The sequence below is a fragment of the Fonsecaea multimorphosa genome, assembly GCF_000836435.1.
Source record: "Fonsecaea multimorphosa CBS 102226 unplaced genomic scaffold supercont1.25, whole genome shotgun sequence".
Classification (NCBI taxonomy): Eukaryota; Fungi; Ascomycota; class Eurotiomycetes; order Chaetothyriales; family Herpotrichiellaceae; genus Fonsecaea; species Fonsecaea multimorphosa.
Genome location: NW_015971659.1, coordinates 345,666 through 360,773, shown reverse-complemented (window position 1 = coordinate 360,773; position 15,108 = coordinate 345,666). Strand labels below are relative to the sequence as shown.

At 52.2% G+C, this 15,108-nt stretch overlaps 2 protein-coding genes across 2 annotated transcripts; both read left to right on the top strand.

Moving 5' to 3' along the window:
• Nucleotides 1–5,700: 5,700 nt before the first annotated feature.
• On the top strand, nucleotides 5,701–6,690 carry Z520_09705 (uncharacterized protein; the record flags this gene model as incomplete). The annotated part of the gene is made up of 2 exons (XM_016780199.1): nucleotides 5,701–5,949; nucleotides 6,025–6,690. 2 exons carry the CDS (start codon nucleotides 5,701–5,703, stop codon nucleotides 6,688–6,690), a joined length of 915 nt encoding a protein of 304 aa, XP_016628782.1.
• Nucleotides 6,691–10,953: 4,263 nt separating this feature from the next.
• On the top strand, nucleotides 10,954–14,502 carry Z520_09704 (uncharacterized protein; the record flags this gene model as incomplete). Its single annotated transcript, XM_016780198.1, has 1 exon — nucleotides 10,954–14,502. One exon carries the CDS (start codon nucleotides 10,954–10,956, stop codon nucleotides 14,500–14,502), a length of 3,549 nt encoding a protein of 1,182 aa, XP_016628781.1.
• Nucleotides 14,503–15,108: the final 606 nt, after the last annotated feature.

Below are 15,108 nucleotides of genomic sequence, written 5' to 3'. Positions count from 1 at the left end.
TTCCTGTTGTCGCATCTCCCCCTTGCCCCCCTTGCCCCCCTTGGCCCCCTTGACTCCTAGTTTCCCTTCTCCTTGCACTGGGACAGGATGGGGAGAATAGGGATGATGAAGGGGCCTTACGCGACGATGATCCGGGGAAGGACACGCGGGTGAGCTGAAGCTGAAACCTGAGTACCGTGGTAGCGAAGTGACATGTTTGGGGGCCTGGAATTCAGCTGGCCCCCTCGTGAAAGAGTCAGTCGGACTCATTCCTTGGGGGGCTGGAATCGGACCGGGGGGTAACCCGGCCAAACGCTGCTGAACACCTGGGCATGTGAGGGTTTCGGAATTTCGGGCTTGTTTGTGTTGCCCCGAAATACGGAGTATGGCATTGCTCTTCGGCATGACCTTTTGTGGGGGAAGTGATATTCCGCTTACGAACCGGTGGCCCTCTCGTGCATTCACGGCTATCACCATTTTCTGTGTTCGGCCCGGTAAGGTTGGTGTCACCTTTCAGCCATGTACTGCTGCTCGGGGCGTATTTCCTGATGTAGCAGTGTGGAAGCTGTGTCTCGACTCTACTTACCTAGGTACCTATGGTGATCGCTGATACGGCGTGTTGCTCCGTATTGGGGAACAATGATGGGGAAGCGCACATGTACCCATCCCACACGAGATTGGTGCAGAGTGACAAGGGAACATCCGAGGCACTCGGGAAGGGCTCGGTCTGACAGAAAGAATTTAAGACACATCCCACACAACGATAATAACTCGGAAGCTGTTGGAAGGCGACTCCGAACAGTGACATGGCATGTCGGGAATATCTGGCTTGGTCCTATGTATTCCCGCTCGGAATTGTGTGTGCGAGCCGATTCAACAAACAGCAACTCGACGGGAGATGAATACCGGGGCGCTGCGAAACTCTGTGTACTGACCCATGGGCTATGAGCACTTTTCTGAAAAACCCCGCATTCCACCTAGGTACTCGCAACATTCTTTTCCAGGTACCTAAGTAATATCCATGTGCTTCGAAGGACGGTATCACTGCCCATTTTCCCAGATGCAGCTCGGAGTCGCCACAACGGAGCCCTTCGCAGGCACAGTCGCACACTACGGTAATCACCATAGAGCCAAAAGTCGATGGACTTGGCAGCTGCTGACCGACACATTGACCTACGAGTACTGCATACGAGTAAATTTGTCTATCAATGGCGCAATCCGACCAGCACCGGGCGGTATCGTCGGAGCTAGCTACTCACAGGCTATGAGGGCCACTTCCGGGCTCCCTAGTCTGGTGAGTCCGTAGAACGCGTCAGAACGCCCCAGAAGGGGTTCCGAGTCGTGGAGGCTTTGCTACCAGCAATTCTCTCTCTGGGGCAATTGTGGCTTAACCTAGAAAGAATAATAGTGCCAACTCCCACAATCACCTCAGCTTTCAGGCACGAGCAAAATTTCGGTTACTCGTTCATTGACCACTAGGCTTTGCCGGTTGAGCAGGGTGGATTTACGAAGCACACCTTGTGGATTCTTTCCACCGTTTCGGAGCAGGGTGCATTCGGGGGCATTTGGCCGACAAGCCACTTTGGGGCTCGTCTACACTGGGACAATGATTTCACCTCTGGGGCAACCGGATGTCAAGGGATGGCTCCTTGTGAGATTTCAGTGGCCAAACTCAGCCCGACAGGAAGTTGTGGCTGAATCTCGGCCTTATCACCCCGTGTCCTCCAGAACGGAGTACTGAGAACCACGTACCTCGCACTCACCGACGATGCCCCGGCAAGGTACGAGTAGGGGATAGGACGTGTACCGAACTCAACTCACGACACCGTGCTGGCGCGGCTCATTCCCCCTTTTCAAGAGCCGGTCAGTGCTTACCTGGGAGCGGTAATCGAACGAAAGAGGAAGAGAAAAACAATTGACGAAATTCAAACCACCCACGGGAAATAATCAGCGACCTGCAGGCGGGTTTTGGACATCTTCGATCGTGTCTCCACACATGTCACTGGGACCTGAGCTTGTTGCTGAATGAGGATCTCAACGACACCTTCACGATAGCCAGCAAGCGGGCAGCAAGTCTCATTTGGAGGTATCGACCCGTATCTTGCCAGACGCCTGTATCTGGCATTATAACACAGGCTCTGTGCCGTTGTTGACTGCGGAATACGGCCACCAAGAAAATCGAGCGCAGAAATTCACATGGCAGGCGGTTGTATTCCATCCCACGCGCTCCTAGCTCCACATTTTACCAGGTACAATCATCCCAGATACCTCACATATCGCCCTAGGATTGTTGATACCCCGTGCGTCTCTGATTCGACCAGATGGATTCCCCAATAGATTGATCAGGCTGCGCCGCCAGAAGGACCCAAAAAGCATGTGGGTTGAGGTGACACGGCATATTCCCACTTCTCCACAAATGCCTTTAAGCGTCGAAGGCGAAGCAAGAAAGTAACCCAACGCAGAATATTATTTTTCTTTTACATAGTATCGTCACGATGATGGGCACAAAGGCTCCTGAGCTTTTGCAAGTGCATGGGATATTGGTACAGACCAAGGCCGTGTGGCACGCGGCGTAGCCACAAGACGCCCCACCGAAACACCAAACCCTGTCTCCTCCCCCTGGCACCGCTAACTTGTCTTGATACCCAAGCGATGCTTATCGAGATCGCTCGTACGCAGATGGAATACTGAGCTTTTGCTGGCGATCCTCAAATGGAGTGCCATTCCCGAAACGTGTGGAAGTTTTCCTCCCCTTTCGACATCATGACGACAGCACCGAGAGCAATAAAACGACTTCTTGGTGTCTGACGTTGCGTCTAGCACCTTGGTGACCTCGATGGTTATGGTTGGTCCACTTGCCTGCCTTATCTAGCAGATTGGCAGATATGTATCCAGTGAAAGGAGAATTATGGCTCTTGCAGTGAGTGACGCAGAGAGCAATGCCGGTTTATCTGGACGGTCTAATGGGCATATCTCTAAGGTAATACACGAAGTGATCTGACTGTGCTGTCCTCGCACCCGACCGATTGCGGCCGTTCGGAGAAGAGCACAACTGTTGCATGCTCGGTTTGATTTTAGCTGATTCTGTCTGCCGAGTTTCCTTGTGGAGATCTCTCACATGCTCAAGTCTGTGGTCGACGAGCCTGGCTGTCAATTCTCGCAGAGAGATGCCTCTTCGCCCAGCGATACTGCGTGCTATCAACTTTGGTACCACATGAATGCAGTGTGACGACGAAACGGAGAAAAGGATCCGCATATCCGGATTTCCATCAACTCTTGCTTTCGTCAAATCTCTTGCGCCACCGGAGCCGAAGACCGTACCCACGCATCTTGAAGACGAGGTAGAACAAGCAGACCATTATTCGTCCACGCCGAAGATGAGTGCACATACCTTCGAGTCGACCTGGGATTACTACAGGCATACCAAATTTCCGATGTTCTTGGGCGCTGGTAGTCGACAGCACGAGCTGCCTACCCAAAGGTTATGGCGACAGCATACGTTTACTGATATTGATGCATCTGGATTGGTGAAAATGTCATAATCCTGGAAAGAAAGCATGCGAAAAAGCCGATCTACCATGCTCTGTCGGGGGTTTGAGACGTTCTTCAGCGACTGCGCATATCAGCTTCGGAGTGTGCCACACCTGCGGGCATCACCCCGTCGTCCACATTACGCAGTCGTTCATACATCTCCTCATCGCAATCAGGCGTATTACGCACTCAAAAGCCTTTGTGCCGGAGCATGGCTCGATTCCTCTTGCTTTGATGCACCCGGTCAATTCCTCGAGCAGGATATCACATGTCAGGCTGTGGACACTTAAATCCGACTCTGGATCTATTCCAACTGAATGGACGACGTAGAAACCAATCCCGATCAGCTTCCGATGTTCGCCTTCGTCAAATTTAACTTTGCAATAGCAACATCGTCAATTCGAGCAAAGTTCCATCGAATGTTGTCTCGGACAGACAGCGTCATATTGGATACCCGTCAGGCCGTGCTTGGGGCAAGGATTGATCTAATTCATGAGCGAAAAGGAACCAGAGAAAAATTCCACCGCTTAGCATATCGGCTGGTGCCGGGTGTGATGGTTTTGAACTTCGGGATCTCCTAATCGGGATGCAGTTCCATGTACTGAACAACCCTGGTTTGTTGGGCGCAGCTCTTGGCGACTTCGCAAGGGATCTAGCTCTGTACAGGGCCTACTGGAGCTCATTGCGTGTCAGAGGGGATGAGAATTCATGTGTGATTTCAGACTCAAGGAACAACTGAGAAGGTCAAAAATTTTAGGGTCCGAAGAAATTTCCTTCACATGGGGCGGCATTTCCTCGGACCAGCGCAATCTCACCGTTTTTCAGCTGCAGAAATCCGAAACTGCCATGTGCTCTGCACATTCCAGTTGACGTCAGGCTCCGCGTATATTGCGATCCACAACCACAACCACTTCCACTTCCACTTCCACATGTGGTTGGGGCGGGCCTCTGTCTTCAACCTGATGGATGCTTGATGAAACACTCAAGCCGACGACAGCGGCGTGACAGCTCTCAACAAATTCGCCCAGAAAAAAAAATTCTGCGGATAGATAACGTCTCTGAACAAGAGATGTTCTAGTTGACTAGGTGGAGAGTGGATTTCTCAACACTCACGATCTGGACCTTGTATGTGTTTTTCTCCTCTGGCCCGGTGATTTTGCGTACCTGAAGGGTGGCATTCTCTCGGCTCCAATTTTTCGTCCCGCCTTTCCGCGAATATCTGCTTGGAACCCACCGGTATGTGACCAAAGGGTGGAATGGATCTCATACATTATCGCAGTCAACAATGTTCGATGCATGGGTGAACTTCCGATCTCTCCAGCATTACCACACCTGAAACCGACTGGAGGGAACCTGTTTCTGGTGCTGGCGCTTGAGAATTGGTTGAATTCCAGTGTAAAGACATCTCAGGGACTGGCTGTGTGAAAAAGAAGGGGGGAAAGTGAATAAAAGAGCTGACCACTGTCCTGTTTCAGTGCAGGACCCGACTCTAGAAGACCCGGGCTCTGCGTTGAAATGGCTTGGGTCTGCAGTCGTGTTGGCCTTGACAGCGGGAACACGGAACATGTATACCTCATGGATTTTGTTCTCGTGATATTAGAGGAAATTTGATTTTCCCCGTCGACTTTGCACCTTTGATAGGCCTCGGAAAGATGCTAGGTGAGTGTGTACCTGCACACAAGAGACAGAGAAGAATAGCACGCACATCTGGGCACATAGCGGCCGCGATATTTGCCACTCAAGCCCCCAGCTGCAGGAGGAAGCTCCAGGATGCAGGAACAGGCCTTGCGCACGAGGCTTGAGAGTTCTCGCTCTGTAGTGCCCGTCATGAATCTGCAAGGCTCTCGGGGTCACGCACTGGCAGGGCCGGCTTCTCACATACTGCCAAGAACGAAACGCGGAAGCGGGTGCTGCCGTTGCCGCTCTCCATATTGAGCAAACGGGCAGGGGGCCTATGACGTATCACTCGACCGTCTATTTTCGCCTGCGCGTGTCCCTGAAGCTCGATTCATGTCTGAGGCTGCGAGCAATGGTCGACCATTACACGACCCATGCTTTCTCGTGATTTATCCCTGTGATGAACGAGCGCCCCTCGCCCCCTTCTATGTGCTCCATGAAGAGACTTGACACGGTTCCTCTCAGCCGTTCTGCCTTCCCGAGGTGTGTCACGAATTTCTGTTGCCAAACACGATGCCACCTGCTCGAGGGCGAAATGTCGACGACTCGAGATCGGAGACGTCAAGTACCATTACGAACCAGAAAGAAAAATCCGCTTTAGGACCAGTCAGTGGCTCGGGCGTTTCAAAAGGAAAGCGATTTGCCTCGGGACTCAACATTCCTGCGCCAGCGAACAAAGCCTCCATGAATGGAAATGGCACCGCACCTCCCACTGCCACCCCCGCAGCAACAGAAGGGGATAAAGACCCAAATCTTCCTCGAGTATGTCGTGTCCAACAGAGACCTTCTTGAGAATCCACATGGACTAAGGCTAACCACCCTGTGACCTACCGACAGACCGAATGGACAACGATGCCGGTCCCTATTCTCCGCTCCTACCGCATTGCCCATCGTCTCCATGTCCCTGCGGCATTCAACTACCCTCATGCCGAAATTACTTACAAGTCATGCGACCTCGCACTTCGCAGCCCCTCAGCGGTTTACTACAGACGAAAACAGCACGAACTACAACTTCAGCGACGCAAACAACGTCAATCAAAGCAGACAAATGGGACGGGCAAAACCAATAAATCTAAAGACAGAGATAAAGAGAAGGGCAAATCAAGAGAGACAGCGAATGCAGACAAACCCTCGAGTATCGCGCCCTCTATAGCACAAACAGGCAACGCCCCCGAAATTACCTCAAACCAAGGCCAAGGCAATGGCAATGGCACACCCCCTTCTCCTTCCCCTTCGTTTTCCACCACCACAACCCTCGGTCCTCGCGAACCAGCCTCAAACCTTGCGACCGCCGTGCGGAAACACTTCAATGCGCAACAACTCAGCGAAGCCGACACAATAGCCCGCTTCATTTACGTCGTGCAGCAGAACGGAAGGCAAGTGAGGACAGAGGGATCCGAGGGCGATGGGTCGGGCTATTGGATGGGAAGTCAGGGAAGGGCGGCGAGAAGAAGTGACGCCCCTGGTGGAGATGTCGGCTTTAGGCTCAGATTTAGACCGTGAAGGCTCCAAGAATGCGAGGTACGGCCTGGGTTACGCACAAAGGCGAGGGTCGATCAGGGTTTTGACTAGGCACCATGGGGTTATCGTGTATATTATGCTCCGAAGGAGATACCCTGCTTGGGCAGGAGGAATAATGGTATTGGCATTAGGTGTTCCGAGTATTCGTCAGGGTAAGCCGTCCCTTCGGTCATGACGTTGTCTCCCTAGGTAGGTTGTAGGGAAGGACTGACGCCAAATCTACTGTGCCGACATGGTATTGCTCATCTAAGGTAGGCTATGGAAGCAACCTCACCAGAAACATCATTTTCTCTCTCGCGAGGATCAAGGTCCGTCATAAACTTATTCCTCTGCTTCACACTGAGGCCCTCACTCTCTACACCAAGACTGGTGTCTATAATATTAAACAAAGGAAAATGGGAGGAAGAGACTAAAGGAACTGAACCCATTCCTGCTCTTGTCGCCGCAAGCCACATCACAATATCAAGGAAATCACAAAGACCTCGGACGACCACCTTGAAACGTAATCAAGGGAGGATGGTCCTTTCAAGACCCGTTCTTCCAAAACATAGCAGTGAATCAGGTCTGCTTTTGCTAGTCTTTGACCGCAGTCTCGTGTCAACCAAACCATAGACTACCTTCTGGAAGAGAGACGTACAAACCGAACGAATAAAAGAAGAGGAGGCCAAACCGCGTAAAGCATGCTGAGCATTTACCATGGCGAGGAGGGATGGCATAGCGGCGTGATGTCGACGTCAATGTTGTCGTCTCTCATGACGAACGTGTGTTGCGAGTGAAACAGAGGAGGCGGCTTCAGATTCAGTAGTGCAAGTGCTTTCCAATCGTTCTAGACGACCAGCCTTCTTCTTTGGTCCACAATAGACTCACATTTGGCCAAAACATCCCGATGAGATCTGGCTGACATGGAACAGGACGTCCGCTGCCCCTTCGTGCTGAAGCAGAGATCCTGCGTCATTGCAACCCTGGCCTGGTCGGATTGGCCGTGATGAAAACAGAGTTATGCAATCTGGACTCGCAGAATTCATAGGTTCTTGATCAAAATGTTCAGCTTCCTTGAGGAAGCGCACAACTTAATGGAAGAGCGAATCCCAGTGGGAGATTTGGTGGAGCTGTGTGCCCAACCATGCCTCGTGATCTCTCTGCTGCCGATGCAGGCCATGCAGACCGCCCTGATCACGGGGATCTCTTGCCCTGTGGCTTCCAGAGGATGCTCTGTCGTCGGGGGTCTGAAAGCCTTGGGAAATCCTGCGGGCAGTAGAAGGGGCTTTACTCTGGCAGCTTCTGGTTCGTGAAGCTGGTGCTTCGGGGACACTCAAGGAGAATGGCCTTCGAAAGTGGTCGATCGTTGCGGCTCCGAGATACTTGATCGAGTCTCCAGGTCCAAAACGGGCCAAAGAGACCTACCCACCGCTCACCAGTCCAGCCCGAGTCAATGGGGGTTCCTGTTTGATGACAGACGAGGTGGAAAGGTTGAGATTGGATTCACGCGATTGCAGATGGCGATTGAACAGCATCTGACGACTTGGGTTCTTCATTGCGAAGGTTCGATCTCCATCTCTGGGACATGCTTCCCACTTCCGCGATACTCGCGTATAGCCACACGGCATATGGTGAACTCGGAGAGGGGAGCATTGGACAAGAATGGAACCGGAGCATTACGACCATCATGGTCAGCCCACTTCAAGGGACAATGGCCAGAAGATAATGGGCGGTGTGTATCATGGGTAGGAGCAGTCCGAACTCTGACCCAGACAAAGTGCCATCAGAGTCCTGTGACCTTGGTTTAGGATTTATAATTACGTTGCCTTGGGCCCCAAGCGTGAGCATCCCACAGATGATAGAAAGGTCATGCGGGAGGTCACTCGATATCGAGACATTCTGGGCGGGGACGGCTTTTGACCAGGACGGCCACGTCAATGATGGGTCCCAGATGAAGAAAAAGTCAAAACAGTGAATGCTTCATCGCGATGATGAGATCATGGGCTCCGATGTCATCTCCGATGGTATTGCTTGACGCAGAGGATGAGAAGGAGTCGTGGGACCAAACGTGCACCGAAAGGGCGATATAGGAGTAACAAGCGCCAATGGAGATTGAAACATCTTGAAAAATTGCAGCCCAACGATGAGGCGACAAATTGGAGAAAGGAACATTGCAAGAAAATCTCTAAGTGGCTGAACGCAAAGCGTTGGATGACTTCTGCACAATGTGCAGTAGTGGCAGGATTCGAGGTGGAAGCCCTTCCAAGAGATGCAGGTTTGGGCTTCTACCGAGCAGCTAAGAACGTGGGCACTCGGTGGTTTCCAATCGTAGGGACTCGGTGCGCCTTCCTGGTCCATGCTCAACTGCACGCGTCGTTTGCCGCCCTCTTCTTGTCTACCGCTCGGGGGCTGATTCAAAATCCAGAGGGACCGTGTGTCAGAGGAACCAGGAAAGCTGAGAGCGTCAAGACTAGGTGGTAGTTGGTCGGATTCCGTGGGGCATGAGGAGACGGGGAAGGGAGATATGCATACTCTGTACTTAGGTAGAGACAAGAGAAGGGCAGCAGGGTTGAACTTGAAGGGGAACATAATATAAAGATTCCGGGGTTGGCGGGCAACAGAGCACGAGCACGCCGTACTCGTAATCATCAAACCTGCGGGCTGGATTGTCTGCCTTGCAGCCGTAGCACCTCGTCTAAAGTCAGTTCTGTCTCTACAGTACCATCAGAGACTTCCACGAACAGCTTGAGTGGAAGCACATTTGAGCCATTGAGGGGCCTGCGGAAGTGGTGAAATCGCAGCCTAAGTGAGCCTGCAAAGCTACCGTCCGATTCTGTGGAAGCATCAAAGACACACTCCGTAGAGGCTGCAGACGTAGCGCCCAGGGATCATGATGGATTCACCTCTCTAGTTAACCGTTAGGCCTTCGCGGGCACGGGGCAACGAGCATCCAGGGAAGCAGCCGTCGCCTACGGCTGTCGCCCTCTCGGCCTAGAGGCCCCATTGGCTGCTTCGCTCTCATCCAAGTCTTGCGTTGGCAGTTGTGTTGTGGGCTCCCCAGCCCACCAGCCTAGCAGCCTACCAACCCGCCCGTGCGCCTCCAGGCCCCGGAGCGAGCCTGCCCACAATGTCCGACTCGGGGAGGCTTACGGCACATTGTACGCAGAATCCTCGCCGTTGGATACTAGGTCGTTCAGTGATGCCTCTCAACCCATATACCGGCTTCTCAACATTGACGCGGAGTCCAGTCCATCTATCGCCTGCGCTCGAGAAGAAAAGAGGAGGAAGATTGAGAGCAGCGAGCAAAAAAAGAAATCAAGGATAGAAAACTTTGCACCGAGTTTGGTGATATTTCTTCTTCTTCTCCTTCATCTCGTTATTCTTCGTCTTCAACGAAGTACCTCGTACTTCCTCTGTTTCTGCCTTCTGACCCCAGCCTCCTACAAACCTCCATAACCTCCTACCTCCTGCTTCATGCAGCCGCACCACACCCAGCTTCGGCTGCTGTAGCCTACGCCTTGTGGCCTTGCTTAAGCGGTGAACCACTTTGAACCACGTTGAACCAGTTTTCGAAACCCGCCATAAAGCCATCGAACCCGCTCCCAGCATCCTTGCCTCATCTCAATTACCATTCCATCTATCTTCTGTACTCCAGTACCCAGACGACCAACGTGGGTCAGACGACGGCCACCCTGACCAGAGCTCGGATCCATTCGATATACTCGGTCCGCACCTCAAGACCACTCGACTGCGTTGCTGCAGGCCCTAATCCGACTCTCTCCTCCTGCACTCGTCCTTCAGATCATTTGACAAGTCCACATTGCACAGGGGCAATATCTCATCCTTGTTGTTCTTGAAACATTGAGTCTCTTTGTAGCGCGGGCGGGCTCACCGGCTGCGATATTTTTCAAAACCCAAGGTCTGGTGTGCCTTCACCGCCTCCAAGGACCAAGGTTCTTCCAGCTCCCGAGTCTCCGAAGTCTCCCACCTCTGCCACCACCCCTGGTCCATGGCCCATCACCAATAACATCCAGTGGTTTTTCCGAATTCCCACCAAAACCTCTTCCATCTCTTCTGTACCACCGTCACCCATCGCACATACGCAACGACACATACCACCTGCACGACTTCAATGTTCGGTTGCCGTTGGCCTAGTCCTCTTCGCTGCTGTGCTGCCCGACTCGGCGGAGGCTGCTGATTCGATTGTGGGAGACGGTTGTGCCCCTCACTCGTATCAGCGTCCTACTGACGGCAACCTCCGCCATAATGGGCATTCGACCAAGCCATGCCGAACACAATTCACTGAGTCAAGTCGACTCCGAGCCGCATCACAATTATCCCAGACACTCGCTTAGATTCGGCATGTGGCAGAAATTCCAGCATTTCTTCGCCAAAAATGACGCCACGCAAAGCCCGATCGAGGGCTCCGACGACGAGCAGTGGCCCCAGACCTGGGCTGACAGACAGAATTCCGCCAAACAAGATTCCTTAACCAGACCGCTGGCTGTTGGCCTCCCTCGGCAGGCGACATTCCGACGTCAGAATTCAGAAAAGCGAGATCGACTGTTCCCCATCGAGCCTTGTCATGCTGAGAGGAGGGCCGTCTCTTCCACCAGGCACGCCTCTATAAGCTTGCCCCGACGACGAGCGACTTCTTCTCCACCCGATTGGGATTCGGCTCGGACCTCTGCACCCGCAGTCACTGGAGCCAACAGGGCGGATGCCGGCACTGCCCATTCCCTTATCGAAACCAGTCCACCATTCCTGGATTCGACGTATCCTGATCCGACCGAAGACCTCTGGTCTCAGGAGGACGACCGACCTCCCCGGCCCCCTTCGACAACTTCTTCTGATGACTCTCACTATCCCCAAATGCCTCTAGCCGACGACAAGGCCGAATTGAGGGACGAACTTGATCACCGATGGATCCTCAACCTCAGTATGCATTTCCGGGATAAGTCGGACCGAGAAAAGTTCTTCGTCACCTATGCACAGACTCCCAACTTTTGGCGGCGGGTGACCATTTCATGTGACTATCGCAATGCTGAACCAGGTTCCTTGGAGATGGACCTCAAGGAACTCCAGTTTCAACGGGATAAAAGCATGCAGATCTACGAGTCAATTCGCGATTCACTACCTGAGATTCAGTTCTATGATACCGTTACTAACCTCAAGTTGGAAACTACTGATGGTCGTCTCCATGTCCATGTGACTGAGGATGTCAACGAGATCATTCCATACCCCCCCAAAGCCACCCTTTCCCATATCCTCAACGATGAAGCCTTTCGACCCATGCAAGTCCGAGAAAGTGAGCTGACTTTTGATTCGCACCTTTCCGGCTTTGTTTACAAGGTTCTGCACAAGGGTACAGTCTACATCAAGAAGGAAATTCCCGGTCCGGACACAGTGGACGAATTTTTGTATGAAATCAATGCTCTGCATGCTCTGCATGATTCCGACCATGTCATCAAGCTCGAGGCTATCGTCCTTGATGACACTCAGTCCGTCGTCAAAGGGCTTTTGATCGGCTATGCTGAAAGGGGCGCAATTGTGGATATCCTTTACGACCACAGAGGTGCAATCGCTTGGGAGGATCGTTCTAGGTGGGCGGAGCAGGCGGTCCGTGGTCTCAGTGAGATACACCAAGAGGGTTATGTTCAGGGTGATTTCACGCTTTCCAACATCGTTGTTGACGCCGATGGAAATGCGAAGATCATCGATATCAACCGGCGAGGCTGTCCTGTTGGGTGGGAGCCTCCCGAGATTGCCACTAAAATTGCCAGCAACCAGCGAATTTCTATGTACATCGGCGAGAAATCAGACATCTATCAACTCGGGATGACTTTGTGGGCTTTGGCAATGGATGACGATGAACCGGAACGACATGTGCCACCTCTGAGTGTTGAAGAATTCCCCTCAGACGTCCCCAATTGGTATCAAGACATCGTTCGGATCTGCTTGTCATCTCGCCCAAGAGATCGATTATCCGCCAAAGAACTCGTCGAATTGTTCCCATCAAGGATTTCCAGCTCTTCTGAACAAATCCCGCCGCATCAACGACCTGCCCTGAAATTGCGTACAATGAAGAAATACATCGACCCGGCGGATGCGGTTGAGCGGGACGATATCCTAAGGCTGAGTTCAAATATACAAGAACATGAAGCTCCTCCATACTCGCCGGAAAGCTCAAGAGATGACTATACATTCACGTATCCGAAGTCCTCCAACTTTGAGTTCGAGAGTGAGACCTCTGGCTACGACCGACCTAGAGGCAGAAGACCGCCCACCAATTATGCACATCTTGGAAAGAACGAGAGACATCATTGGGAGTCTGAGGATGAGGGGCCCACTCCAACTGAGGACTTGGAACCGAACATCGTGTCTATAGCTCCTGGGATGGACCGAGAATTTGATGAGCTCGAATTGGATGGCCACCCTTACCTTGTTTCCCGCCGCACCTTCAATGACGAAGAACTGAAGATTTTAGAGGGCCCTGAACGAGCGGAGAATAGCTTTCCAGACTGGGGAGTCCAATGTGACAATGGTACGACCGAGGCGACCAGCTTTGATGACATTTTCCAGCCACAACCAATCCGACGCCCTTCGCTTCTGGCTGCAGCTTCTGCCACTTCTGAAAGTACACCTCGCAATAGCCAGGATCTCATTGCCACTCTGGCCCAGTACCAGCCTGAGAGCTCTGAATATCTTCAGAGTTCGATGGAGAAGCTGGACAACGGATCTAGTGGGTTAATAAATGTTACCGAGAACGCGGGAAATGGGAGCGAGGAAAACCCGAAGGGTGTATATCAGAAGTCCTGTGGTGTTATGCAGAACCCCGAAGAGGAGACCGAATATCCAGACAACGTGACGAGGTATCCACAGCATCTCACTGAGCATCTTGGGATTATACCCGAAGCCCTGGAAAACCCAACGCACACCATGGAGAATTCGGCGGAGAACATAGAGCACTTAGTGGAGAACATGAGGGAGCCGACAGACCACTTGACTAACTCTACGGAGCACCTGGAGACCTCGGCGGATGATCCGGCTACATCAAGGGACCCGAATGGAAATATTCCGAAGGCTCTTGAAGAGGTCGAAAGTGACCCCAAGACCTCAAGTATGACAACAGAGAGTATCCAGCAGATGCCCGACTTAGTGGGAAATGCCGCACAGGACCTGAATTCGACAGAGCTACTGCAGGTGACGCTCGAGGAAGTAGAAAAATCACCTGAGAACCCGGAGTACACTATCCAAAAGCCAGAGAAAGAGACAGATTCCCTTGGCCGAAGCAGTGACTACGTAACTCCCGACCAAGACCATGGCTCAAGCGTCAAGGATGATTCAGTTTCTCTGACACCTATCGATGGAGACATCGTACTTCAGAAAGACACGGTGGGGCTTCCAGGGACAACAACGAATAAACCTCCCAGTCTTCCGTTTATGGACAGTGGCTATGATGAATCGCTCGCCGTGATCGCTGATGATGGAGGTCTTTCTCTTATTCAAGCAGCCGCTCCCAACCAACAACTGCCACCAAGGTTGGACAAAATACCTGAGCCAGAAAACAAACACTCTCCAGCTGATGATCATCGGCTTAGGGAGGAGACTTTCCGCCTTGGTGAACAACAGGAAGCATCCCTACTCCCCGTACCTCCCGGCAACGAACCCTGTAACTCAAAGAAACCCGGGCCTTCTGATCCGTTGAGAGATGCGGCGGAGAAAGACCCGGTAACTACTTCACTGCTGGGGGACGAGCCATTTGTCGAGGGCAAACCAGACGAAATATCACCATTAGGGCTGCCGAACGAATAAGGCATGTCGAGTGCCCGCCTGAGGGCCAATCTTCCTCCCGTCAGCACGCTGCATAGTCCCACAGCAGAGCTATCTCCTTGTCCAGGCAAAAGTCAGATTTTAATCGTCGGAAACGCTCCAAGCAGCTTCGATATTCGGTTGCGGCGATAAGAATTTGCCGTTGCCACCACTGGAAAACATGTCTGATCAGTCCGGTGAAGGATTGGCTCACGACACAAGTTATGGCGAGTTAGGTGACTTAAAATGACGAGAAACCAAACCAAGTGGCCGCCTGCTATTCACTCCACTGCTTTCCTTTATGGCGGTCTTTGGCCAGCATGGATGCATTATAGCCGAATGATTCACGACCGGTCTACTGACCTTGGATGACGATGACACGAAATGTTTCCACAACTAATGTTGCAATCATGAGTGGATTTTAGTTCTGAGGATGTCTTTCGGATCTTTGATACGCAGCGCAACCTGACGAAACATGTTGCTGCCACCGCAGATGGGGCATTCTCAAATTATTGGAATTGCATTCGAAGCAAGAAGGACGTGGAGCTTTCGCTTTTAGCTTTTTCGGGTTTATGTACAATGCATTGGGGGCGTTGATTATGACATTGG